The sequence below is a fragment of the Miniopterus schreibersii genome, assembly GCF_964146895.1.
Source record: "Miniopterus schreibersii genome assembly, chromosome: X".
Classification (NCBI taxonomy): Eukaryota; Metazoa; Chordata; class Mammalia; order Chiroptera; family Miniopteridae; genus Miniopterus; species Miniopterus schreibersii.
In genome coordinates, this window is record NC_138104.1 from 4456930 (window position 1) to 4478045 (window position 21116).

General features: G+C 39.3%; 1 protein-coding gene across 1 annotated transcript in view; it reads right to left on the reverse strand.

The window, feature by feature from the left end:
- F9 (coagulation factor IX) overlaps window positions 1-21116 on the reverse strand; it is a 33954-nt gene that overhangs the window by 5965 nt on the left and 6873 nt on the right. Inside the window, exons 4-6 of the mRNA XM_081125282.1 lie at window positions 18150-18263; window positions 10387-10515; window positions 8104-8309 (exon numbers count right to left, since the gene is read on the reverse strand). Coding sequence (XP_080981408.1) covers window positions 8104-8309; window positions 10387-10515; window positions 18150-18263 — 449 coding nt within the window. The remainder of the gene's footprint in view (window positions 1-8103; window positions 8310-10386; window positions 10516-18149; window positions 18264-21116) is intronic.

Below are 21116 nucleotides of genomic sequence, written 5' to 3' on the forward strand. Positions count from 1 at the left end.
AAAAGACATGGTTTTGGAATGTTTGCTTGATTACCTTAAGATCACAGCTTTTGAAAGATGGCAGCAGACTGAGTAGAAGCTACACTGACACTCTCCCAGGACCAAACTGGAATTACAACTAAAATATAGGAAAACCATCCTGAATAATCAAACTGAAGATGAGCTGGAGAGCACCCTCATAACCAAGGAGGAAAAATGGAGACCACATAGAGACTGATAGGAAGTGCAGAGGCAAGAGGGCTGGCTGGGCTCCCACAGGCAGCAGCTGAAGGTCTGGAGGGAGATCTCAACTGTTGGGGGTTCCCACTGAGGACTCAGGGGCCTAAACCCCAGGCTGGACTTACCAGCCCAGAGCACCAGAACTGAGAAAGGTGCCTACGTAACATCTGGCTGTGAAAAGCAGCTAGGTTTCTGTCTGCCAGGGAGAGATGGCTGGAAATGCAGGCACCCTCTTACAGAGCCAATGCACAAAGTTTCATGTGCAGCATTGGGCTCCAGCAGAGGGAGGGCAGAGTGGACTGGAGCTGTGTGAGGAGAATTCAGGGTTGCGGGCTCTGGAGATTGAGATCAGAAGGCACCCGTCTGGGTTCCTGTGCCCAGTCATTCCCCAAACTGCAGAGGACATCTTTCACAGGCAGACAATTTGCTGCTTTTGCCTGGGGGGCAGGTAGGAATTGCCCCACCCTACTGAAAAACCTTTTGTCCTACCCAGAGGAGTTTCTACAGCCTGAGGCTTTTAAGAGAATCAGATCAATCAGCCTGCAGGCAGAGGTAGACCTCAGAGTGCTTTGAGTCTTTGCCTGATCTGCTTCTGGACCCAGGCCTTAGAAAAGCAGACTTTGGTGTGCATCTTGGTCCTGTCCAAATGCACCCAGCCCCAGCAGAAGACACCTCAAGCCAAAGGTTGTTGATAGCTCCAAACAGAGTACTCAGGGCCAGTCACAAACTGCACCTCACATTGGCCTGCACTAGAGACCCTCCAAAAAGACTGAGAGTCCTAGCAGGCTTATGTAATACATAGAAACAAACTCAAATAGGCAGCCAAGATGGGGAGACCAAAAACCAAGCCCCAAATGAAAGAACAAGAGAAGTCTCCAGAAAAAGATCTAAATGAAGTGGAGATAAGCAATCTATTAGATATAGAGTTCAGAATACTGATTGTAAGGATGCTCAGCAGCATGAAAAAAGATATGGAAACTATGAAGGAAATTAAAAATGACATAGCAGAAATAAAGAATTCATTGGAAGGAATAAACAGCAGATTAGAGGAAGTGGAGGACTGGATCAGTGAATTAGAAGACAGGGTAGAAAAAAATCACTCAATCAGAGATCCAAAAAGAAAAAAACAATTAAAAACCAGGAGGACAGTTTAAGGGAGCTATGGGACAACATGAAACGTAACAATATTCTCATTATAGGAGGACCAGAGGAGGTCGAAAGTGAGCAAGGGTTAAAGAACCTGTTTGAAGAAACAGGCAGAAAACTTACCTAACCTGGTGAAGGAAAAAGTCATACAAGTTCAGGAGGCACAGAAAGTCAGTCCCAAGCAAGAATTCAAAGAGGCCCACGTCCAGACACATCATAATTAAAATGCTAAGAATTCAAGACAGAGAGTCTTAAACTGCAGCAAGAGAAAAGCAATCTGTTACCTACAAAGGAGCTCCCATAAGGCTGTCAGCTGACTTCTCATCAGAAACTCTATAGGCCAGAAGGGAATGTCATGAAGTATTCGGGGTAATGCAAAACAAGGATCTGAAACCAAGACTACTCTATTCAGCAAGACTATCATTCAAGATAGATGGTGAAATAAAGAGCTTCCCAGACAAAAAAAGGCTAAAGGAGTTTATCACCACCAAACCAGCATTGCAGAAAATGTTAAGGGAACTGCTATAATTAGAAGTAGAAATAGAGAGAAAGAGAAACAGGCATAAAGGATTCAAATGGCAATAGATAAGTATCTATCAAGAATAACTTTAAATGTAAGTGGGTTAAATGCTCGAATCCAAAGACATAGGGAAGCTGAATGGATAAGAAAACAGGACCCAAATATATGCTATCTACAAGAGACCCACCTCAGAACAAAAGTCTCACACAGGATGAGAGTAAAGGGATGGAAAACAATTTTCCATGCAAATAGAAATGAATAAAAAGCTGGGGTAGCCATATTCATATCAGACAAAACAGACTTCAAAATAAAGAACATAATGAGAGATAAGAAAGGTCATTACATAATACTAAAGGGATCGATCCAACAAGAGGATATAACCCTGCTTGGCTGGGTGTGGCTTAGCGGGTGAGCATCGACCTAGGATCCAGGGGATCAAGGTTTAATTCCTGGTCAGGGCACATGTGTAGGTTGTGGGCTCGATCCCCAGTTGGGGATGTGCTGGAGGCAGCTGATCAATGATGACTCTCTTATCACTGATGTTTCTATCTCTCTCTCTCTCCCTCTCCCTTCCTCTCTCTGAAATCAATAAAGATATATATATAGGAAATAACCCTGGTAAACATATATGCACCCAATATAGGAACACCTAAATTTATAAAAAATCTTCTAGAGGAATTTAAGGGAGAGATTGACAGCAAGACAGTCATACTAGGGGACTTTAACACCCTACTGATTTCATGGGCTAGGTCGTCCAGACAAAAAAATCAACAAGGAAACAGTGACCCTAAATGATACACTAGATCAGATGGATTTAATTGACGGTTACAGAACATTGCACCACAAAGCTGCAGAATATACATTCTTCTCAAGTGCACATCAGTAGATGAGTGGATAAAAAAGCTGTGGTACATTTACACCATGGGATTGTATGCAACTGTAAAAAAGAAGGATCACTTATTCTTTGGGACAGCATGAAGGGAACTGGAGAGTATTATGCTAAGTGAAATAAGCCAGTCAGAGAAAGACAAGTACCACATGATCTCACTCATATGTGGAATATAATAAACAAAATAAATTGATGAACAAAATAGATCCAGAAACATAGCAGCATGGAATAGACTGAGGGATCTCAGGGGGAAGGTGGGGGTGAGGGAGTGGATGGGGAGAGCCTAATCAAAGAACTTATATGTCCATAAGCATAACCCATGGACACAGACATTGCTATGGGGAAGGTAGATGTACAGGTCAAGAGCTCAGACACCTATAAAAATAGCTTCAGGCCAAAGCTGAGGAAAGCCCAGACTGGGGAAAATGCTAAAACATTTTAAGATTGTTTAGTTCTAGAATATAATAAAGAATAGAAAGGCATATTTTGTTTGTTAAAACGTTTAAATACCTGCAGTTGCATATGATACAACGCAATATAAAGGATAGGTAAAACTTGAGGACCTGGCTTCTATTGTATCCCCCCCATGATAAAACAGAAAATAGACCTTGTACTTGGCATACAGGGAGGGAGAGATCCTAAGCCAAAGCAGAAGAGGTGGGAGGAGCTCTTCAGGTAAGTTTGCGCATGCTCAGAATTGTCAGCTGACCGGCTCAAGGGTGGGACCAAAACCAAATTAAAGCTTTGAAAATACGAAACAGTGCCTGGCTTCCTCAAATCTCTCGCTTTTAAGGTGTTGATGATGGTAGTCTTGTAGTATAGGTGTGCAATTTCCTTTTTTTCTCTAATGTTCATAAGTTCATAAGTTTTCATTGCTTCCCTATGTAGCTGTATGAAATTCTTAGTCTTGTTTTAGTTCCCACTCCGCTAAGGAGGCTAAGGATATGCTGACTCGGGGAAATAGATGTTCTGTTCCTATATAGTGCACGTAAACCTTTAGATTCCTCTCTTCCCTCCTGAGGCGTCCCTGCAGAGGCCCTGCTTCCTTTTCCCAAGTACTCAAGCGGCTCTGAGCCCACCACTGGGCATTTGGAGGGAAAATGAAGGAAATTGGCCTTGTACCTCCCTCCACCTCTCTCTCAGGCCTTCTGTCAAGTTGTTGCGAGTTCCAAGTCTGGCAAGCGGGCCTGCACCTTTGAGGTTGGGGGTGGGGAGGGGCCTTGCAGGCTGGAACCAATGGGGGTTATGGGAAGCGTCTGTGGCAACCGCTGCGGTTGAGAAGGTCTTGCCTCCAGCCTTCGAGGTAGAAGCCCTAGAATAAGGTAAGAAATGAACTCGACCACGGGCGGGCCACGTGGAGAGGGCACATAGCTCCTTACGGTCTCAAAGCTGTCCCCTAGCCTACTCTAATCTCCCCCTAGGTGAAACAATGCCCTGGACGTTCTCTTCATGGGGTTATCCGGCAGCTGCTGTCCCCAGTGACAGAACAACTCTTCAGGTCAACAATTACACATTTTTTAAACCAGCGTTTCCTCCCGAAGCTGCCCAAACCCCCCCGTAACCGACCCTGTGGTTGGAAAGGGCTAGAACCTGGGCCAGAATCTGCCTAATCTGCCTGTAACTTTCACCCATAAATCCACAAAAAGTCGTCTTCCCCTTCCCCCTGTAGCACTTTAGCACTTGCAAACAACTCACTTAAACCTTTTCTTTAACAGACGAAACCTTTCCAGTTCGTTCAAGCTGTTCATTACTCTAGATGAAAGTCAACTCTCTATGTTCTTTTGCGTATTTCTTTACCTAAGTTCTTGCTTTACCCCCACCCCCTTTTATGAAGCATCAGCATTTTGTATCACTCTTTTCTAGGTGACATTGTTGAACAGTGTATTCTATTTCATTGCCATAGAATATTTTGGCCTTTGAAACCCCAGCTGTTGCTTGCTTTCTCTTGATGCCTTGGGCTGCAGCAGGTGTGTTGCAGTCTTGTCTGCAATCAAATCAAGTATTTCCACCCTGCAGATTAACCGTGATGCGGTGGAACTGGCTCTTCCACAAATGAGAGATTCTGGTTTGTTTCATATCTGTTTCTTCTTTGTCTAAAAGTGACTTTTATATAGTCAAATTTATCTTATATATATATATATATATTTAAATATGTTTTTATTGATTTCAGAGAGAGGAAGGAAGAGGGAGAGAGAGATAGAAACATCAAGGATGAGAGTTATTGATCAGCTGCCTCCTGCACGCCCCCTGACAGGGAATCAAGCCCGCAACCCAAGCATGTGCCCTGACCGGGAGTCCAACCTCAATCTCCTGGATCCTAGGTTGATGCTCAACCGCTGAGCCACTCTGGCTGGGCTCAAATTTATCTCATATTTTTGAAAACAAGTAACGTTTCATGAGAAACTGGGTGGAGGTGGGTGTGGACAGTGCTCTGGTGAAGACGGAAACAATGCAGAAATTTTATTCAGTCATTCTCAAGTATCCTGGAAAGTAGATCGGTTCTTCACCTGTGGGGAAAAACTAAAACCTAGCACTTTGTAGCTCTCCAGTCAGTAATCTTACTTCATGTAGGGAAAATAGAGAGTGAATATGTGTGCATACATGTGGATGAGTGATCTTGAACATTCCAAATTATTTTAGCTTGGCTTGATAGGAAGGAGACAACAGGTATACTAACTACAAGTGTGCAGTGAGGAGGACATGGCAGATTTAAAATGATGGGTATCATTTATATCTTCTTCCTCACAGTACAACTGTAACCATCACCTAATAGTTTCTTCTGCTTAAAAAAAAATAGCTTACTAGAGTAAAATTTCTACTAGGAAAGGCTTGCATTGTTAAAACATTGGCAAGCACCTAGCTTAAAGGGGATGCATAGTAGGAAAGAGATTATGTGACTCAATTGAGACTTTACAAAACCCCATATTTTTAGCTCCCATTTAAATAGATATGCCATTTCATTTCTGGGATGACAAAGGAACTAAGCCTACAATGTATGCATTCTGGGATTTTTTTTAAATCCTGGGTTTTTAAAATGGGAAGTCATCTTCTTAACTAATGAAACACCCCTGGGTGACTGGATTCTCCACTCTAGGCACTGCTTTATATCCCATAAGCTCAAGGAAGGTAATAATTATAAAGCAGAATTTTTGTTCTAAGCAACTTACCCACAGAAGTTGGATAGAGAATGAATGAAAATACACAAGAACAAACATAGTAAAATTAGAATTAGATACATAGGTGTTAAATAGAATAAGGCATAATTAGAGTGGCTGACCCAAGAGGGATTGTTCAAGGAGAGGCTGATGAAGAAGGTCAAAGGTCAGTCTTATCAAGAGTCATGAATGAAAGTAAAGATGTGGGTGAGTGAAGGAAGCAGCACTGGTAGGATGCTGAAGTTGGGGACAGAGAGGTGTAAAGGAACATATAGTGTTTTGTATTGTCTATAAGATCAAGTCCAACAAATATTAAAAGCAAAGGTAAAGAAAGGAAAATATAAAGTTTTGGTCATGATGGTCTACAACCCTTCAGTACCATTCTCCAGAATGTCTGTGCCAGATCCCTACCTTACAGGGATAGGTTCAATATCTTACACCCATTGTATTGGATAAATGCAGGCAATCTGAAGAATCCTGGATAGATACATAGCTAGTCTCAGAAAATTCCAGTAGTGTTAAACCTGGGGACATTTACATGATCCTAGCTTAAATTATTACCTGTTTGATGATTGAAAAGTCTTTAAAGCTACTGGTCTCTGACAGCAAATGTTCAAACCTCAGTAGAGAGGTTTAGTGAAGCATCCTTGAGATTACTACAAAATCACATGATTGTGGCCACTAGGGAGTTTTATATTAGACTCAACTATTATAAGCGTTGTCCAATAGAACTTTCTGTGATGATGGAAATGTACTGTATCTGCACTTTCCAATAGGGCAGCCACATGAGGTTATTTTGCACTTAAAATGTGGCAGGTGTCACTGAGGAAATGAATTTTATATTTGATTTAATGGTAGTTAAATTTAAATTGCCACATGTGGCTAGTAGTTACCTTATTGGACAGCACAACTTTATATAAGGACCACCCTGGATCCTTGTCTCTGAGGCCTACTCCTTCTCTCTGATGGAATCACTTAGGCTTTAGCTATAGTCAGCTACAACCCAGGTTTTGCTACAAATTTAGCTCATGATTGTCGCTCTAAAATTTGCACAGGTTGCCCAGACAGCATGGCTCAGTGGTTGAGTGTCAACCTATGAACAAGGAGGTCATGGTTTGAGTCCCAGTAAGGGTACATGCTCAGGTTTCGGGCTCGATCCTCAGTGGGGGCATGCAGGAGGCAGCAGATCAATGACTCTCTATCATCATTGATGTTTCTCCCTCTCCCTCTCCCTCTCCCTCTCCCTCTCCCTCTCCCTCTCCCTCTCCCTCTCCCTCTCCCTCTCCCTCTCCCTCTCCCTCTCCCTCTCCCTCTCCCTCTCCCTCTCCCTCTCCCTCTCCCTCTCCCTCTCCCTCTCCCTCTCCCTCCCTTTCTGAAATCAGTAAAAATACATTTAAAAAAAAAATTTGCACAGGTGATTCTCATGTGGGTTGTCTGCAGTTCAAATCTGGAGGAATGTGTGATTAGGTACCAGGAGTCCACTATTTGTGGTTTTGGATCATAGCTTCTGTAACAAGATTGTTTCCTTTAGACAATTGGATTTCAAAGTATAGTGCACATTAGAATTACCTGAAGGGCTTGTAGCACATCAATTGCTGGGCCCCACCCTCAGAGACTCTGATTTGGTAGGTCTAAGGTGTAGCATGAAAATATGCATTACTAACAAGTTCCCAGGAGATTCTGATGCTACCAGACTTTGAGAACCACAGGCTTGGACCAAGCACTTATCTTATATCCTGGTTCTAATAGCCCAGTTCTTGTCTTAATTCTTACTACTTGAGTCCTTTTTAAAATCCCTTAGAAATAATAGTTTTTTTTGAACTAGAGATTTTTTGATTCTTACCAGTTCTCCCAGGGGATGAACCTAAAGTAGTACCCTGAACCCCAGTACCTGTTACTTCCAGCCCTTCCTATTACTTGTCTGGAATGCTGCTATGCTAGTTACTTGATGACAAACTCTTTTTGACCTTGTATAGTAGCTATCTCTGGACTTCTCTTTCACCAGTTCCCCACACCTATGGGGGATTCCTCATATTGCTTAGTGCTGAAACTTGCCTAAACACTTCCCATACCCAGATAGGTCTACCTAGTGTTGTAGCCTCAGCCTCCCACCTCACCTGCCTGCCCGCCCGCCCCTTGCCCTCCAGTTTTGACACACCATCAATATAGAGTACCTGCCAAGGGAATTGACCTGGTTTGGCATTTTCTCCACCAACAACTCGAATGAAGTTGTTAAATGGTTGAGTGCTTTGAGTGACGTTATCCAAAATTGTTTCATCATCAGTAGAATTTTCATAGTCCGTATAGGAAAAAATAGTCTCAGCACGAGTGAGCTTCAGAGAATTGAGTGAGACAGAAACTTTTCCACACGGAAATGGCACTAGAAAAATGGGGGGAAAATAGTATTTGAATATTTCTCATTGTCAAGAAGAACATGTATTACAAAGATTGAAAATGAGGCCCATCCTTGTCACTCCTGAAAAGCAGGCCCATCAATATTTAAAAAAAAATTTAATCAATGAATATAGTCTCAAACTAAAATGTTAATTGCATTATTTTCATAGTAAGTTTTCAAACATTTCATGAAAAGATTTCACTCAAGAATCCATCATCATTACGGAAATAAGAGTTCCAGAATCAAATTTTGTAAGATCTTTGTAAAGTCTAATGACCTCCTGTTTAGTTTTTTGTTTTTACTAAAAAGTTTTATTCACAAGTACTGTCCCTGAATGGAAGTCTGAGGATTGGTGCCTTGTAACTTTAACTTTAGAATTAAGTAAATGGTACTTCTGCTGCTTATTGTTAACAGAATTTCTTTTGTAGACTAGAGTGCCTTCTAGATTCCAAGGTGGATTTTAGGTATATGTTGTGGGGGGGTTGGGGGTGAAATCACTGTGATTTAATTACCTGACTGTCAAGTGTTAACCAAATAAATTACTAATATGATTATCACAGCTATGTCCACCTGGGAACTGGCCAACTTTTTACCTTGGGTTGGTTTATTTCCTAAAGAAAACAAATTGTCTACTGATGCAGTGGGGACAACCAGAATGGAAATTTGTAGTCAAGCAAAGTCACCTCACATTTTATTTTCATTTCTCACTTTCCTTCCAACCACATTCCTTATAACAGACATTTCTATAGCAACCAGCTGAGGCAAAGTATCATGAAGACAGCATGTGGTTGGGAAACAGGAAATTAGTTCAAAATACTTCTGTATAAATATAAATCATCAATGGTTAGAGAAAAGGGACCATTACTATTGAAAGGCAGAAAAGCTTATTTTAGGTTTGGCCTACTTATTCTGCTAAAGCAAAGGCTATATTCAGATGTAACACCTTAATATTTGGAGGTGGTTCTCAATTCTTTTCTCTCTTATAACATGGAAGGGCTTATAAGGATTTAGCTATTATGCCTTCTGTCTACACTGGAATATATATATCCTCCTTCCAAGTAGGCTGACTTTGAAGCAGTGTATATGAAGAAGCAGGTAGGAAAGACAGGTGGGACCTTGAAGCATTAAATACTCTTTACTTTAGTTGCAGCATGAATACTCTTGGCTTCCGGTCCTTTCTTTAATTTCCTCTGCTAAAGGCATTGCTGAGATAGGTACTGAACCCAGTTACAGAGGAATGGTGCATGATTTAATGTACCAATTTAATAAGATATCAGGCTTTGGAAATGCAAAAGAAATTGTATATTGTTTCAAATAGACCCCTCATTTATCAAATATAATGGTCTTGCAGAGCCTACTTTTTTTAAAAAAAAATATCAAAGTTTCTACTGCTTTCATTTTCAGAGAAGAGTCATATGAGTGTGGAGTGGTGATGTTCTGAATGCACCAGTCACTGTCAACATGGCAGCATGGTTAACATGACTGGGAAACACTGCTTTGTCCACCGATGAATAGATGGACTGTGCTGAGCAGCCTGGCACGGCTTAAAACAGATGGTTGTCAGAACTATTCTGATACCAAAGGTGTAAACTCAGCCTGAGACCCAAGGATAGGAAATAATTTTCTCAGAGGAAGCCAGCCACACCTTGGCAGAATCATGCTTAAAATTCACCATCCTTGTATTAGAAGCCTATCATTCCATCATTTATAGATCTTTCATGGCATAGGATTGCTACATTAATTTGACTGGATGAATTACAAATACACATACAGAAATCACACAAATCGATTGCTTCATGACATAAAAGTCAGAGAAAAAATTGGACACATGGAAAATAATTCAGACTAAAGACATTTACAGAATTTCTATTTAAAATGATGATGCAATGTGAAAAATTAAGTTTTCCAATTCTTGTGACTACTGTTTTCTATGATTTCAAAAAGCAGTAAAAACAAGTAGGGATTATAATTATGTAGGCTAGTTAAAATGCTAATGGTTCAAATATAGATTTGGAGAATGTATATGCTAAGCTTAAAAAAAAAAACTTATTTAGATTTTGACCTGCTGGTTCACAGGACTTTTGGTCTTCTGCAAGTCGGTATCCTGTAGTACAGGAACAATGCACCTTGTTATCTCTGCCCTTTTTACAAAACTGCTTGCACCTGCCATTCTTAATGCTGCATGTTGCATCTGAAAGAAAGCAAAATCAACAGTAATAGCATCCTTTAACATCCATTTCTAAAAAGTACATGAAACTACTGACTCATGTGTAGGTCATATATAAGCTGGGGACATTCATGGAGAAAAGCCAGGAGCCTTGAGCTAAGAGAAGAAAGATAAAATAAAATTCTTAATATATAACAGTGGCAGCAATATATTTGATTTGACATAAAACTGAAGGTTTGGATATTCTACTTTCACTAAATCATGGACTACAATTTAAATGTTTATTAAATATAATACATATTCAGAAAAGTACACAGAACTTTAGTGTGAATTTTTCAGAAAGTGGATGCACCTATTTAAACACTAAGCAGATCAATACACAGGACATTATCAACATCCTAGAAACTCTCCTAATGCCTCCTTTCAAATCATTATACTCTTCCTCTTTTCCAAAATTACCATTACCCTAACTTCTAAAAATCAATGAATTTTGCCTGTTCATGAACTTTATATAAGTAGAAGCTCACAATATGCACTCTTCTGTGTCTTTCATTTAACATTTTGACTGTGAGATTCATCCCTGTTGTTTTGTATAGCAGTACTTCATTTACATGGTGTGTAGTTTCCCACTGTATAAATATTACTACTTTTATTCATCCATTTTACTGTTGATGGATATTTGAGTTGAGTTTCCAGTTTGGGGCTCTTGTTTTTGTATAAAGCAGTTATGAACATTCTTGTATATATCTTTTGGTAACATATTCATGCATATTTTCTAGATGTGTATTTATGAGTGCAATTATTGGATCATATGTTCAGGTTTAGTAGATATTGCTAAGTAGTTTTCTAAAATAATTGTACACAATTTTTTATTAAAAAAATTTAATGTTGACATTATTGCAGACTTCCCCCATTCCCTACCCCCTTTGCCCACCTCCACTTCCCCTGCCTCCTCTGCCCTTGGCCTTCACCATACTATTGTCTGTGTCCATGGGATATGCATATGTTTTTTAGCTAACCCCTTCAACTCTTTATCTAGTTACCCCCATCCTTTCCTTCTGGCACCCTCCAGCCTATTCCATGTATCAGTGCTTCTGGTTCCATTTTGTTTGTCAGTTTATTTTATTTATTAAATTCCACATATTAGTGAGATCCTATGATATTTTTCTTTCTCTGACCATTTTATTTCACTTAGCATAGTACTCTCCAGATCCATCCATGCTGTAACAAAGGGCAAGAGATCCTTCTTATTTATAGCTTCATAGTATTCCATGATGTAAATGTCCCACAGCTTTTTTATCCACTATTCTACTGATGGGCACTTGGGCTGTTTCCAGATCTTGGCTATTGTAAATAACGCTGCAATGAACATAGGGGTGCATGTATTCTTCCTGATTGGTGTTTCAGGATTCTTAGGATATATTCTCAGAAGTGGGATCATTGGGTCAAAAGGCAGCTAAATTTTTAATTTTTTGAGGACCCTCCATACTGTTTTTCACAGTGGCTGCACCCGTCTGCATTCCCACCAGCAGTGCACTAGGTTCCCCTTTCTCCACACCCTCGCAGCACATGTCGTTTGTTGATTTGTTGACGGAGCCATTCTGACAAGTGTGGTTTTAATTTGCATCTCTGATGATTAGTGATGCTGAGCATTTTCTCATGTGTCTCTTGGCATCTGTATGTCCTCTTTGGAGAAGTGTCTATTCAGGTCCTTTGTCCTTTTTTTAATGGGATTGCTTGTCTTCCTGGTGTTGAGTTGTATAGGTTCTTTTTATATTTTGGAAATTAACCCCTTATCAATATATTATTAGCGAACATGTTCTCCCATACAGTGGGTTCCCTTTTCATTTTGTAGATGGTTTCTTTTGCTGTGCAGAAGATTTTGAGCTTCATTGTAGTCCCATGTGTTTATATTTTCCTGAGTTTCCCTTGCCCTAGGAGACATATTGGCAAAAATATTGCTGCAAGAAATGTCTGAGATTTTAGTGCCTATGTTTTCTTCCAGAATTTTTTTGGTTTCTAATTGTACACATTTAAATTTCCACCAGCAGTGTATGAGAGTTCCAGTTATTGCATATATATGATGCAGATGTCATCTCCTACTTTGTGACTTGCCTTTTCACCTTACATAGTATATTTTGCTGAATAGAAGTTAATAGTTTTAATATAACCCAATTTATCAAAGGAAACTTGTAGCTAGCTGAGGTGGGTATGTACCAACACAAGAGAATGAAATAGGGTCCTTTTAGGTAGCTAAATGTCAAAGACATTATGTGTTGATAATGATAAGCATTCTAGTGGCTCACATTTTTTTTTTTTTTTTTACTTTCCTACACAATATCCCTTATTAATATAAAATATCTTTCTTTGTCTCATAATGCTTTTTGTCTTGGATTCTGTTTTATCTGACATTAAGATTGCTTTGCCCATTTCCTTTTGTTAGGATTTACCTTAAAAATCATATTACATCCCTTTATTTTAGCCTACTGGTGTAATTTTATTTTAGGTATCTTTTTTGTCAGCAACGTACAATTTGATTTTTAACTCCAGGCTGAAAATTGTCATTAACACCATTTCAAATTAATTGTGGTTCCTGATATATTTGGCTTATTTCTACCATCTTATTTCATATTTTCTAATTATTGTGCTTTCCCTTTGTTTCTCCTATGTCATCTCAGTAACAGGAAGTAGTATGGTTCATGGCTTGCTAGCTGAGATGGCTGAGTTAAGAGAAACAGGCTCTGCTCTTGGGCCTATTTCTGTCTCTAGAGTAGCACAGGAACACAATGAATAGAAGACACTTTCTGCCTTACCTATATGCTCAACATTACAACTTTCAGTAGAAATGCTCACTTGTCAGTGCAGTTAGAACATGAAAAGGTTGAAAATGAGTGACTATATTAGACCCAGCCTATGCACTACCTTAGTTCCTCTCAGCTTCCCCTGTGTCTTCTCCCAGGACTTTGGTGATCAGTTCTACATAGACTTCCACTGGCCTCATGTTGAATGGCATTGGCTCATATCTGCACTGCATGTCTCTCATCTCCTACTTTGGTACTTCCCTGTTGATCCTGAGGCACAGGATGCCACATGACCTTCCCAGGTGTCCCAGCACATACAACCTGGAGATGTATTCAACCCATATGCTGAACTTTTGACCAATGGAAGACAGATGTTTATGGACAATTTTTTTCACCTCTTCCCCCCTTGTAGATGGACTATCCTGAGGCCGGTTCGTAAGGCTTCTTGGAAAACAGTCCCAGGAGATCAAGCAATCAGTTGTGGAAGAAGAGAAGACTCAGTTTATTATTGTTTCTCCTTTCCTCACTGCCTCACTCCCCTGTCCCTTACTCTTGCTCCCTAGGATTGCAGCCCTAATAAATAAGCTTGTGTCACAGGCTCTTTTTTTCTACGAGAATCTAGGCTAACAGAGTGACTATATGGTTTTGGAGTATATTATAGAGTTTTGAGTGGCAGATCTAAATTTTTGAATTATATTTTACATAGGCTAGCATAGGCTAAGATAACAATTAGCTCATGTTCTTTACTGACACTTCAGGAAATAAAGGGAGGCCAATCACCAACCGTTGCCAGTAGACAGAGAAAACAGCCTGAGCTTTAACCTTTGCTCCCAATAATCCATTAAGTGCATGATCCAAAAAGATGTCATTTGGTCATTTTTATTTATTTTTTAAAGACCTTTCTCCTCACTCATGGTGACTGCATGGGACTAGCTATCATTTTTGTTGCTACAAACAGTACTAAAGTGTTCAGCCAAATCAAATACCACCTGTAGAATGTGTTCAGTCAATATGAGATTGTGATAAGTTAATAGAGGTAGGTGGTAGGTCCAGCCTGGTTTGGTGCAGAGCATGCATAACAGGAATGAGTAAATTCAGTGTGGCTTTCCCAGTTCTGATTCTGTACCCTTGATTAAGTCACTAACCTCTCCATGATTTTTCCCATTTGCCTTTGCTCTTCGTGGCCCTGTATGTTGTTGTTGCTCTCTAGCTTGGTTTGTGGGAAATATTGCTTTCCAATCAGCTGTCTTTTACCCTCAGATAAAAGACTCAAAATTCTGGGAATAGTTTAATAGCACAAGTATATCCAATGAAAGGTCCATAGTCCAGGATCTAAGGAGCAGTCACTACGGGACTCATTCATCCATCATTTATTGAGCACTTAGATGTCAGACACTGTGTTGGATATGGGGTCTCCCTGGTTCTGAGGCTGGTCTCAGTGCCTAAAACATGTGTTCTTCTCCCTCCATGTTGCTACAAACTCCTCTTTCTCATTCCCCTTATGTCTACCACAAAAGCTACTTTTCTGTTTTATTTTCTTCTGCCTTCTACCTGGATATATTCACTGATGTGAAAACCAAAGCTTGGACAAAAGATGTTCTGTTTAACAAATTTAGCACAGAACATGCTATTGTTCAGCTAGACTAAAGGTATTTTCTTTTCTTCACTCCACAGAAATTCATAGCAAATCAGACAGTAGTGCCTGTGATGTGTTAGCAAAATGAAAAATGAAGTGTTTTATGTGTTTGTGATTTTTTTCTTTCCATCCTATCTTTTCTTTTTTGAATTTCTTTTTTTTTAAATTTTTTAAATTTAATTTTTGTTTAAAGTATTACAGATGTCCCTTTTTTCTCCCCAATGACCCACTCCACCTGATCCCATCCCCCTCCCCAGTCCCTCTCCCCACCATTGTCCATGTCCTTGGGCTGTGCATATGTGCATATAAATTCTTTGGTTAATCTCTCCCCCTCTACCCACCTACCCTCCTCCATCCCTCTGACATTTGTCAATCTCCCCTATGCTTCCATGTCATTGAATCTATTCTGTTCATCCATCCTATCTTACTGTAGGGAAATGCCTCTTGTATTCTTAGAAGGGAGGGAATGACCAAGTTCTTACAGACCTTGATCTATCTGAAAAGGACTCAAATGTGATGTGTAGCTAGGGACATATTATGATCTTTATTCTAGCCAAAGGTACACAATAGCCAATTAATTGTTATTCTTCTAACTAGAAAGTGTGTCCTGAATATTTGTACCTCTCTCCCCTGAAGAGAAGCCTCATATACAAGGGAAAAGAAAATCAAAAAGACCTGAACAATGGAAATCTTCCTTTCCTTTCGAAGCTAGGATGAGTCAAGAGACTTGGGGCCCAGGTACTCCATAAACTGTTCTATCTAGGAGCTTTTGAGATTAGTCTTTACTTCAGTTTGAAGCAACAGCTTAATTGGGAGTTTGTATATTTTCGCTTTTGCTGTCCTCTAGTGTCTGAGATAAAGAGCTTTTTGAGAGAATTCCCACTTTGTTTCTGAACTAACTGAGCTGGAAGGATTTTTTCTAAACCTTGATAAGATGAGCTGGGAGAGATCAATATAATCCAGAGGCCAGATTTAGTGGCGGAGGCAGTTCAAGCAAACCAAAATGTGGGGAACCCGAGAAATGGGTTCAGTTGTAGACTTAGCACTATTTTTATGTGGTCTTTAGCCTCACACATAGAGCAAAACCTTTTAGGGAATTTATGCACTCATATTTACATTACTCAGGGCTATTATCTTCCTTTACAGTGTCTTTATTTTTACACTAAAGACATTTAGGGATATTTCATGCTAAATACTATTTTCTTTTCTTTCTTTTTTAAAAAATATATCTTTATTGATTTCAGAGAGAGGAAAGGAGAGGGAGAGAGAGAGATAGAAACATCAACAATGAGAGAGGCATTGATCGAGCCCACAACCCAGGCATGTACCCTGACTGGGAATCGAACCCTGATCGCCTGGATCCCAGGTCGATGCTCAACCGCTGAGCCACACCTGGCTGCGCAATGCTACTTTCAATTATACTTTACTACAATGTATTTTTCATTCTTCACTGAGACTAATTGAATTATTCATTCCCTGAGCTCCAATAGTTACATGATTTAAGCTGCATATGAGTAACTACTCCAAAGATTTCTGTAGATTTCCATAATAGCTGGATCAAGTTTATCTAGGTAAATCTGAATTTGAAATATAACCTTTCAAATGAAAGTAGCACTTCAGAGATCTTGAACCAACTAACACAATCAGAGGAATGGTAACCCAGGCCTTGGTTTGTCCCCTCACTAGGAAATCTGAGGGAATGGGAATCCAGGCCAGGTGTACCAGCTCATCCACTTGCATTCACTCTTTTCTGTCTTCTAAAATGTTTTGTCCCTGCCACCTTTTCCTTTTCTTATCTACTATTCTTTTTTTATCTTTTAAACCTCAAAGGAAGATGATTAATGGATTTCTTTTTAATACTGAAAGGAATTCTGAACATTACAGGTGACTTTTCCCCCTTTCTCAATAGAGAAGGTGCAGCTGCTGTGTTTTATTTTGTTTTATGCCTTTTTCATCTATGTGTTAGGTGGATTGCTATAACACCTTAATAGAGTCCTGCTAATTTTCTACTCTTTGCCCTTAGTCATATAGCTTGTGGTGTTAAATTCTCTCTCTAGGATTGCATCTCTATTCTTCTGGAGTTTCAGAGTAGAAAGAGAATCTGTCATTAGCACTGTGTGCTTTTCACAATCACAGTACCAGTAATCTTGCATCCAGAGGTAATAAACAAATAGTTAAAGGACTTTCAGTGTTTACGTCTCCAATTGCCAAAATCTCAGAAAAAAATTATTCTAGGTTCTGAGAGGAAAAAATGCACACTGAACCTAAATTTATTTTGTAACTCTCTCATTGTAATCAATGTATGAGCTCAGATTTTTGTCAACAAATTTAACATGTAAAGTGCTTGGTATGTGTGGAGAAGTGGCTATTACTGACTTTGCCATACTTCAATTCTGTAGTTGCTTGACTTCCACTGCCTATGTTGATAGCAATTTAGTCATGAGTTCAGTTGATGGGTTCGATTTTCTTTGCATTTTTTGGACACTGTTTAAAAGCATGGATTTTGTTCAGACACACTGAAGTTCAAGTCCTGGCTTCACCATTTACTTGCCTCTGTGATTTTGAGCTGTAGTTTTCTCATCTTCATGGAATGGGTATAATAATAATGGTACTGACTGCATATGGTTGTACTGAGGATTAATAAGTAAGTGGAACATCATTACTTATTATCTACCAAATATTATTATTGCTCTTAAAATAGTTTCTTGAACCCATTCTGGAATCTATGACTACAGATAAAATGAATGTTTATAAGCTTTGAAAGTATGTTTTATACAATGGAATATTATTCAGCCTTTAAAAAGGGGATCCTGTCATATGCAAAAACATGGATAAACCTGGAGGACATTATGCTAATGAATTAAGCCAGTCACAGAACAACAAATACTGTATGATTATATGAGATGGTTAAAATAGTAAAAAACATAGAAGCAGAGAATGGGGAAGGGAAAATGGGGAGTTGCTGTTCAATGGGGATAGTTCCTGTTATGCAAGATGAATAAGTTCTGGAGATTTTCTGTACAACATAGTGATTACGGTTAACAATATTGTGTTTTACCTTTCAAAATTTGTTAAAAGTATAGATTTCATGTTGTGTAAATTACTACAATAAAAATATATTTTTAAGGGAAAATTATGACACATGAATATTGTATTTTCCAGTTTCATCTGGCTTTAAAGGGAAATTTTGAACCATGAGTAATCAAAAATTAGTTACTTACCTAATTCACAGTTTTTCCCTTCAAATCCAACTTGACACCAACATTCGTAGGAATTAATGTCATCCTTGCATATGCCGCCATTTAAACATGGATTGGACTCACACTGATCTCCATCTTTGAGATAGGTTAAGACATTGAATTAGCAGATAAATTGTTTAGAATGCCTGGTCCTCCCTGCGCAGACTCATGGGGAGGGGAGCCTGAGTTTAGAGTCAGAGCAGAACTGTTGACCTGGAAGCCAGGTGCTTATTGGATGCCCCTGCCTTCCTGAATTTCTAAACACAACCCAGACAAAGGTTCTTAGGCTAACACTGTCCTAGAAAGTTACCTAGAGGAAGGCATGTACATAGTTCATGTAACTGGAAAAGGAAGAGGGAGAATGACCTTTGAGTATAAAAATGTACTGTATCAGCATATGGTGAGAAGAATGTTCAGTCCTTTCTTATAGAATGATGACAGAGTTAATTCCAAGTCAAGTCACTTCACTTTAACAATTATTATCTATATGTTGTACAAGACCTGCTCTATCACAGGTCTTGCAGTGCATGCTGAGCCAGTTCACATATGGTACTTCTGCTCAAGGAACTGGTGGCCTAGGCATGGAGCAAATGCATCTTTTTCCTTGTGTCATCATTTAACTTTTAAGTATAATATGTAGTTCTGGTTTGAAACAATAGAAAAAAATACCAGAAGCATCTGTTACTGCTTAAAGATATGTTGTCTATGTGTTAGGTCCGAAATAGTTTAGGCAAAGTGAGAAACAATTTTGAGTAAAAAGAATTAAAGAGAAAAGATTCTGAAAATGTCCCTTCTTATGTATAGATTGGATATGTTATGTTTCCTTTTTACCTTTCCTAAAGTTTCTACATTTATAGAGTTCTTAAAAGCCTTTGAAGACACTGGTGGTAAAAAAACAGGAGGAAGAAATAGGCAAGGGGGAAGGAAGGGTCAGGATGAGAAGGGAACCTTTTAGTCTTTTCTTAGAGCTCTGCCTCCATCCATACTTCTAAGGATGTTTCAGGAGAAAGGGATGAATAGGACCAGAATGTAGACTGGTATATACTTTGAGCTAATATAAATAGCCTGAAGAAAAAAATATGGGAGCTAGATCAGCAAGACAATATATGAGAAACAAAACAGTGGATGAAGATCACATAAGAATGAAAGAATGAGAAAAAAGGGGACAAATAATTTCTAATTACCAGTCAAACTTTAGAGCAAAACTCCTTGTCATCTAGCTTGGAGATCCTTACCTGCTCTAGGAAGAGCAGTAGCATGTCTGTCATGTTCTCGGTCAGTGGCATGTATCCAGGTCCCATTGACTAAGAACTAATATAGCTTCTTAGAAATAGTCCCTCTCTGGAAAGTCTGCTTGCTGTAAATTTGACAGTGTCCTCTTTGTCCCTTGATCCAGTGTGCTTTTGCACAAATACTTCAGTTTGTTCCAATTTTATAAAAACAAAATATGTTATCTCTGGTTTGTTATTATTGATGTTCAGAACTGGTCTAAGAAATGAGCTACATTTGCACTTTATAGTTTAGACCAATGGACCTGAATTATTTAGGATGTTTCACTGAAAGGGTCTGGGCTCGCGGCCAGCTACGCGACAACTCATTTGCTGAGACATATCTTTAAAATGAGTGTCATTATATCCTGCATTTAGTCCTCTTTTGGGTGCTTGTCTGTGTGTACTTTGGGCTGAGGCAAAGCCACAGACAGTAGGGGTCAAAGACAAGGGACCAGACCTTGCCAAGTGAGAGGTTCCTTTTTAAGGCTACTACATTATTGTTTAATGAATAGCTGCATTTAAATTTGAAGGCTGGGAGGGGTAATATTGATGCCAAGAGGTTGGGCTTCATGACTCCCCAGCTGGGTAAACTTTGGCATGTTTTTTAATCTCCCTAAACCTCAGTTTCCTCTTCTGCGAAATGAGGTTAATGATACTTGGTTCACAAGGTTGGTATGAGGATTAAGTGTGACAGACACTCTGTAAAGCACTTGACAGATGCTGGTTAATGTGGTTGAACGCTTTATGTGGTGAGTTGATGGCCCAGAATGGGGCAGGAGTGAGGGGCCTGTGTCCCTGATGTATGTGGCAGCCCACACAGTGAGATATAGCATAGGCTATTTTGGGGTAAATAGGAATCTCAGTTGCAAGTGAAAAGAGGCCTGGGGTTATTATATTTTTCTTGTTTGTGTTTTATTTTTCAGTAGATAAAGCAATAGTGACAGAATCATGTCCTTAATGTTTCCCACATATCTTTATGTGAGATACAGTAACCACTACCTGTCACCTAGAATGCAGGAGCCCAACTTCAAAATATGTATCTTAAGAGGTATTGACCTACCCCTGCTAGGGTGTGGGTGGCCAGGTCAGGGGGTGGGCAATGAAAGGATCATGGGAGTTTAAATACAGCCAAGAATATTTTGGGGGCAAAATTTAGGAATTGGTGTGCTTTAAAATATATCTCAAGATTTGAAAATTTAAATATAGTACAAATAGAGAATGAGAAGACTTGTTTGGATTAACTTGGGGGGAATACCCCAGTAGAGAATTGGCATGGTAGTGTTCATTACCAAGAACAAAGAAAGGCAGATAAAACAAATGTAATGGAGGGAACCTCTTCTTCCCCCATGGTTTAAAAACAAAAGTGGAGGAATTATGAGTTAGAAGAGTATGAACAAATGCAACAGTGTCTCCAGAATAGAAACTGGAAATTAGAACTGGATCTCAAATTGGTGGAACTCAGTGAATTTCCTGCCCAGGTAAGTCAACCTGTAAAATTTATACTGCTGCAAAACCCTGCTGCTGGATTTTAAATTAACTTTAAAACTTAGTTGTCATTAAAGTTTTGATTTTTCCTTATTTTGGTAAATTCATTTAACAAATATTTACTCAGTGCTTCTTTACCAGATACTGTTTGAGGTACTAGGAAAACATCAATAAACAAAACAATTGATGCCCC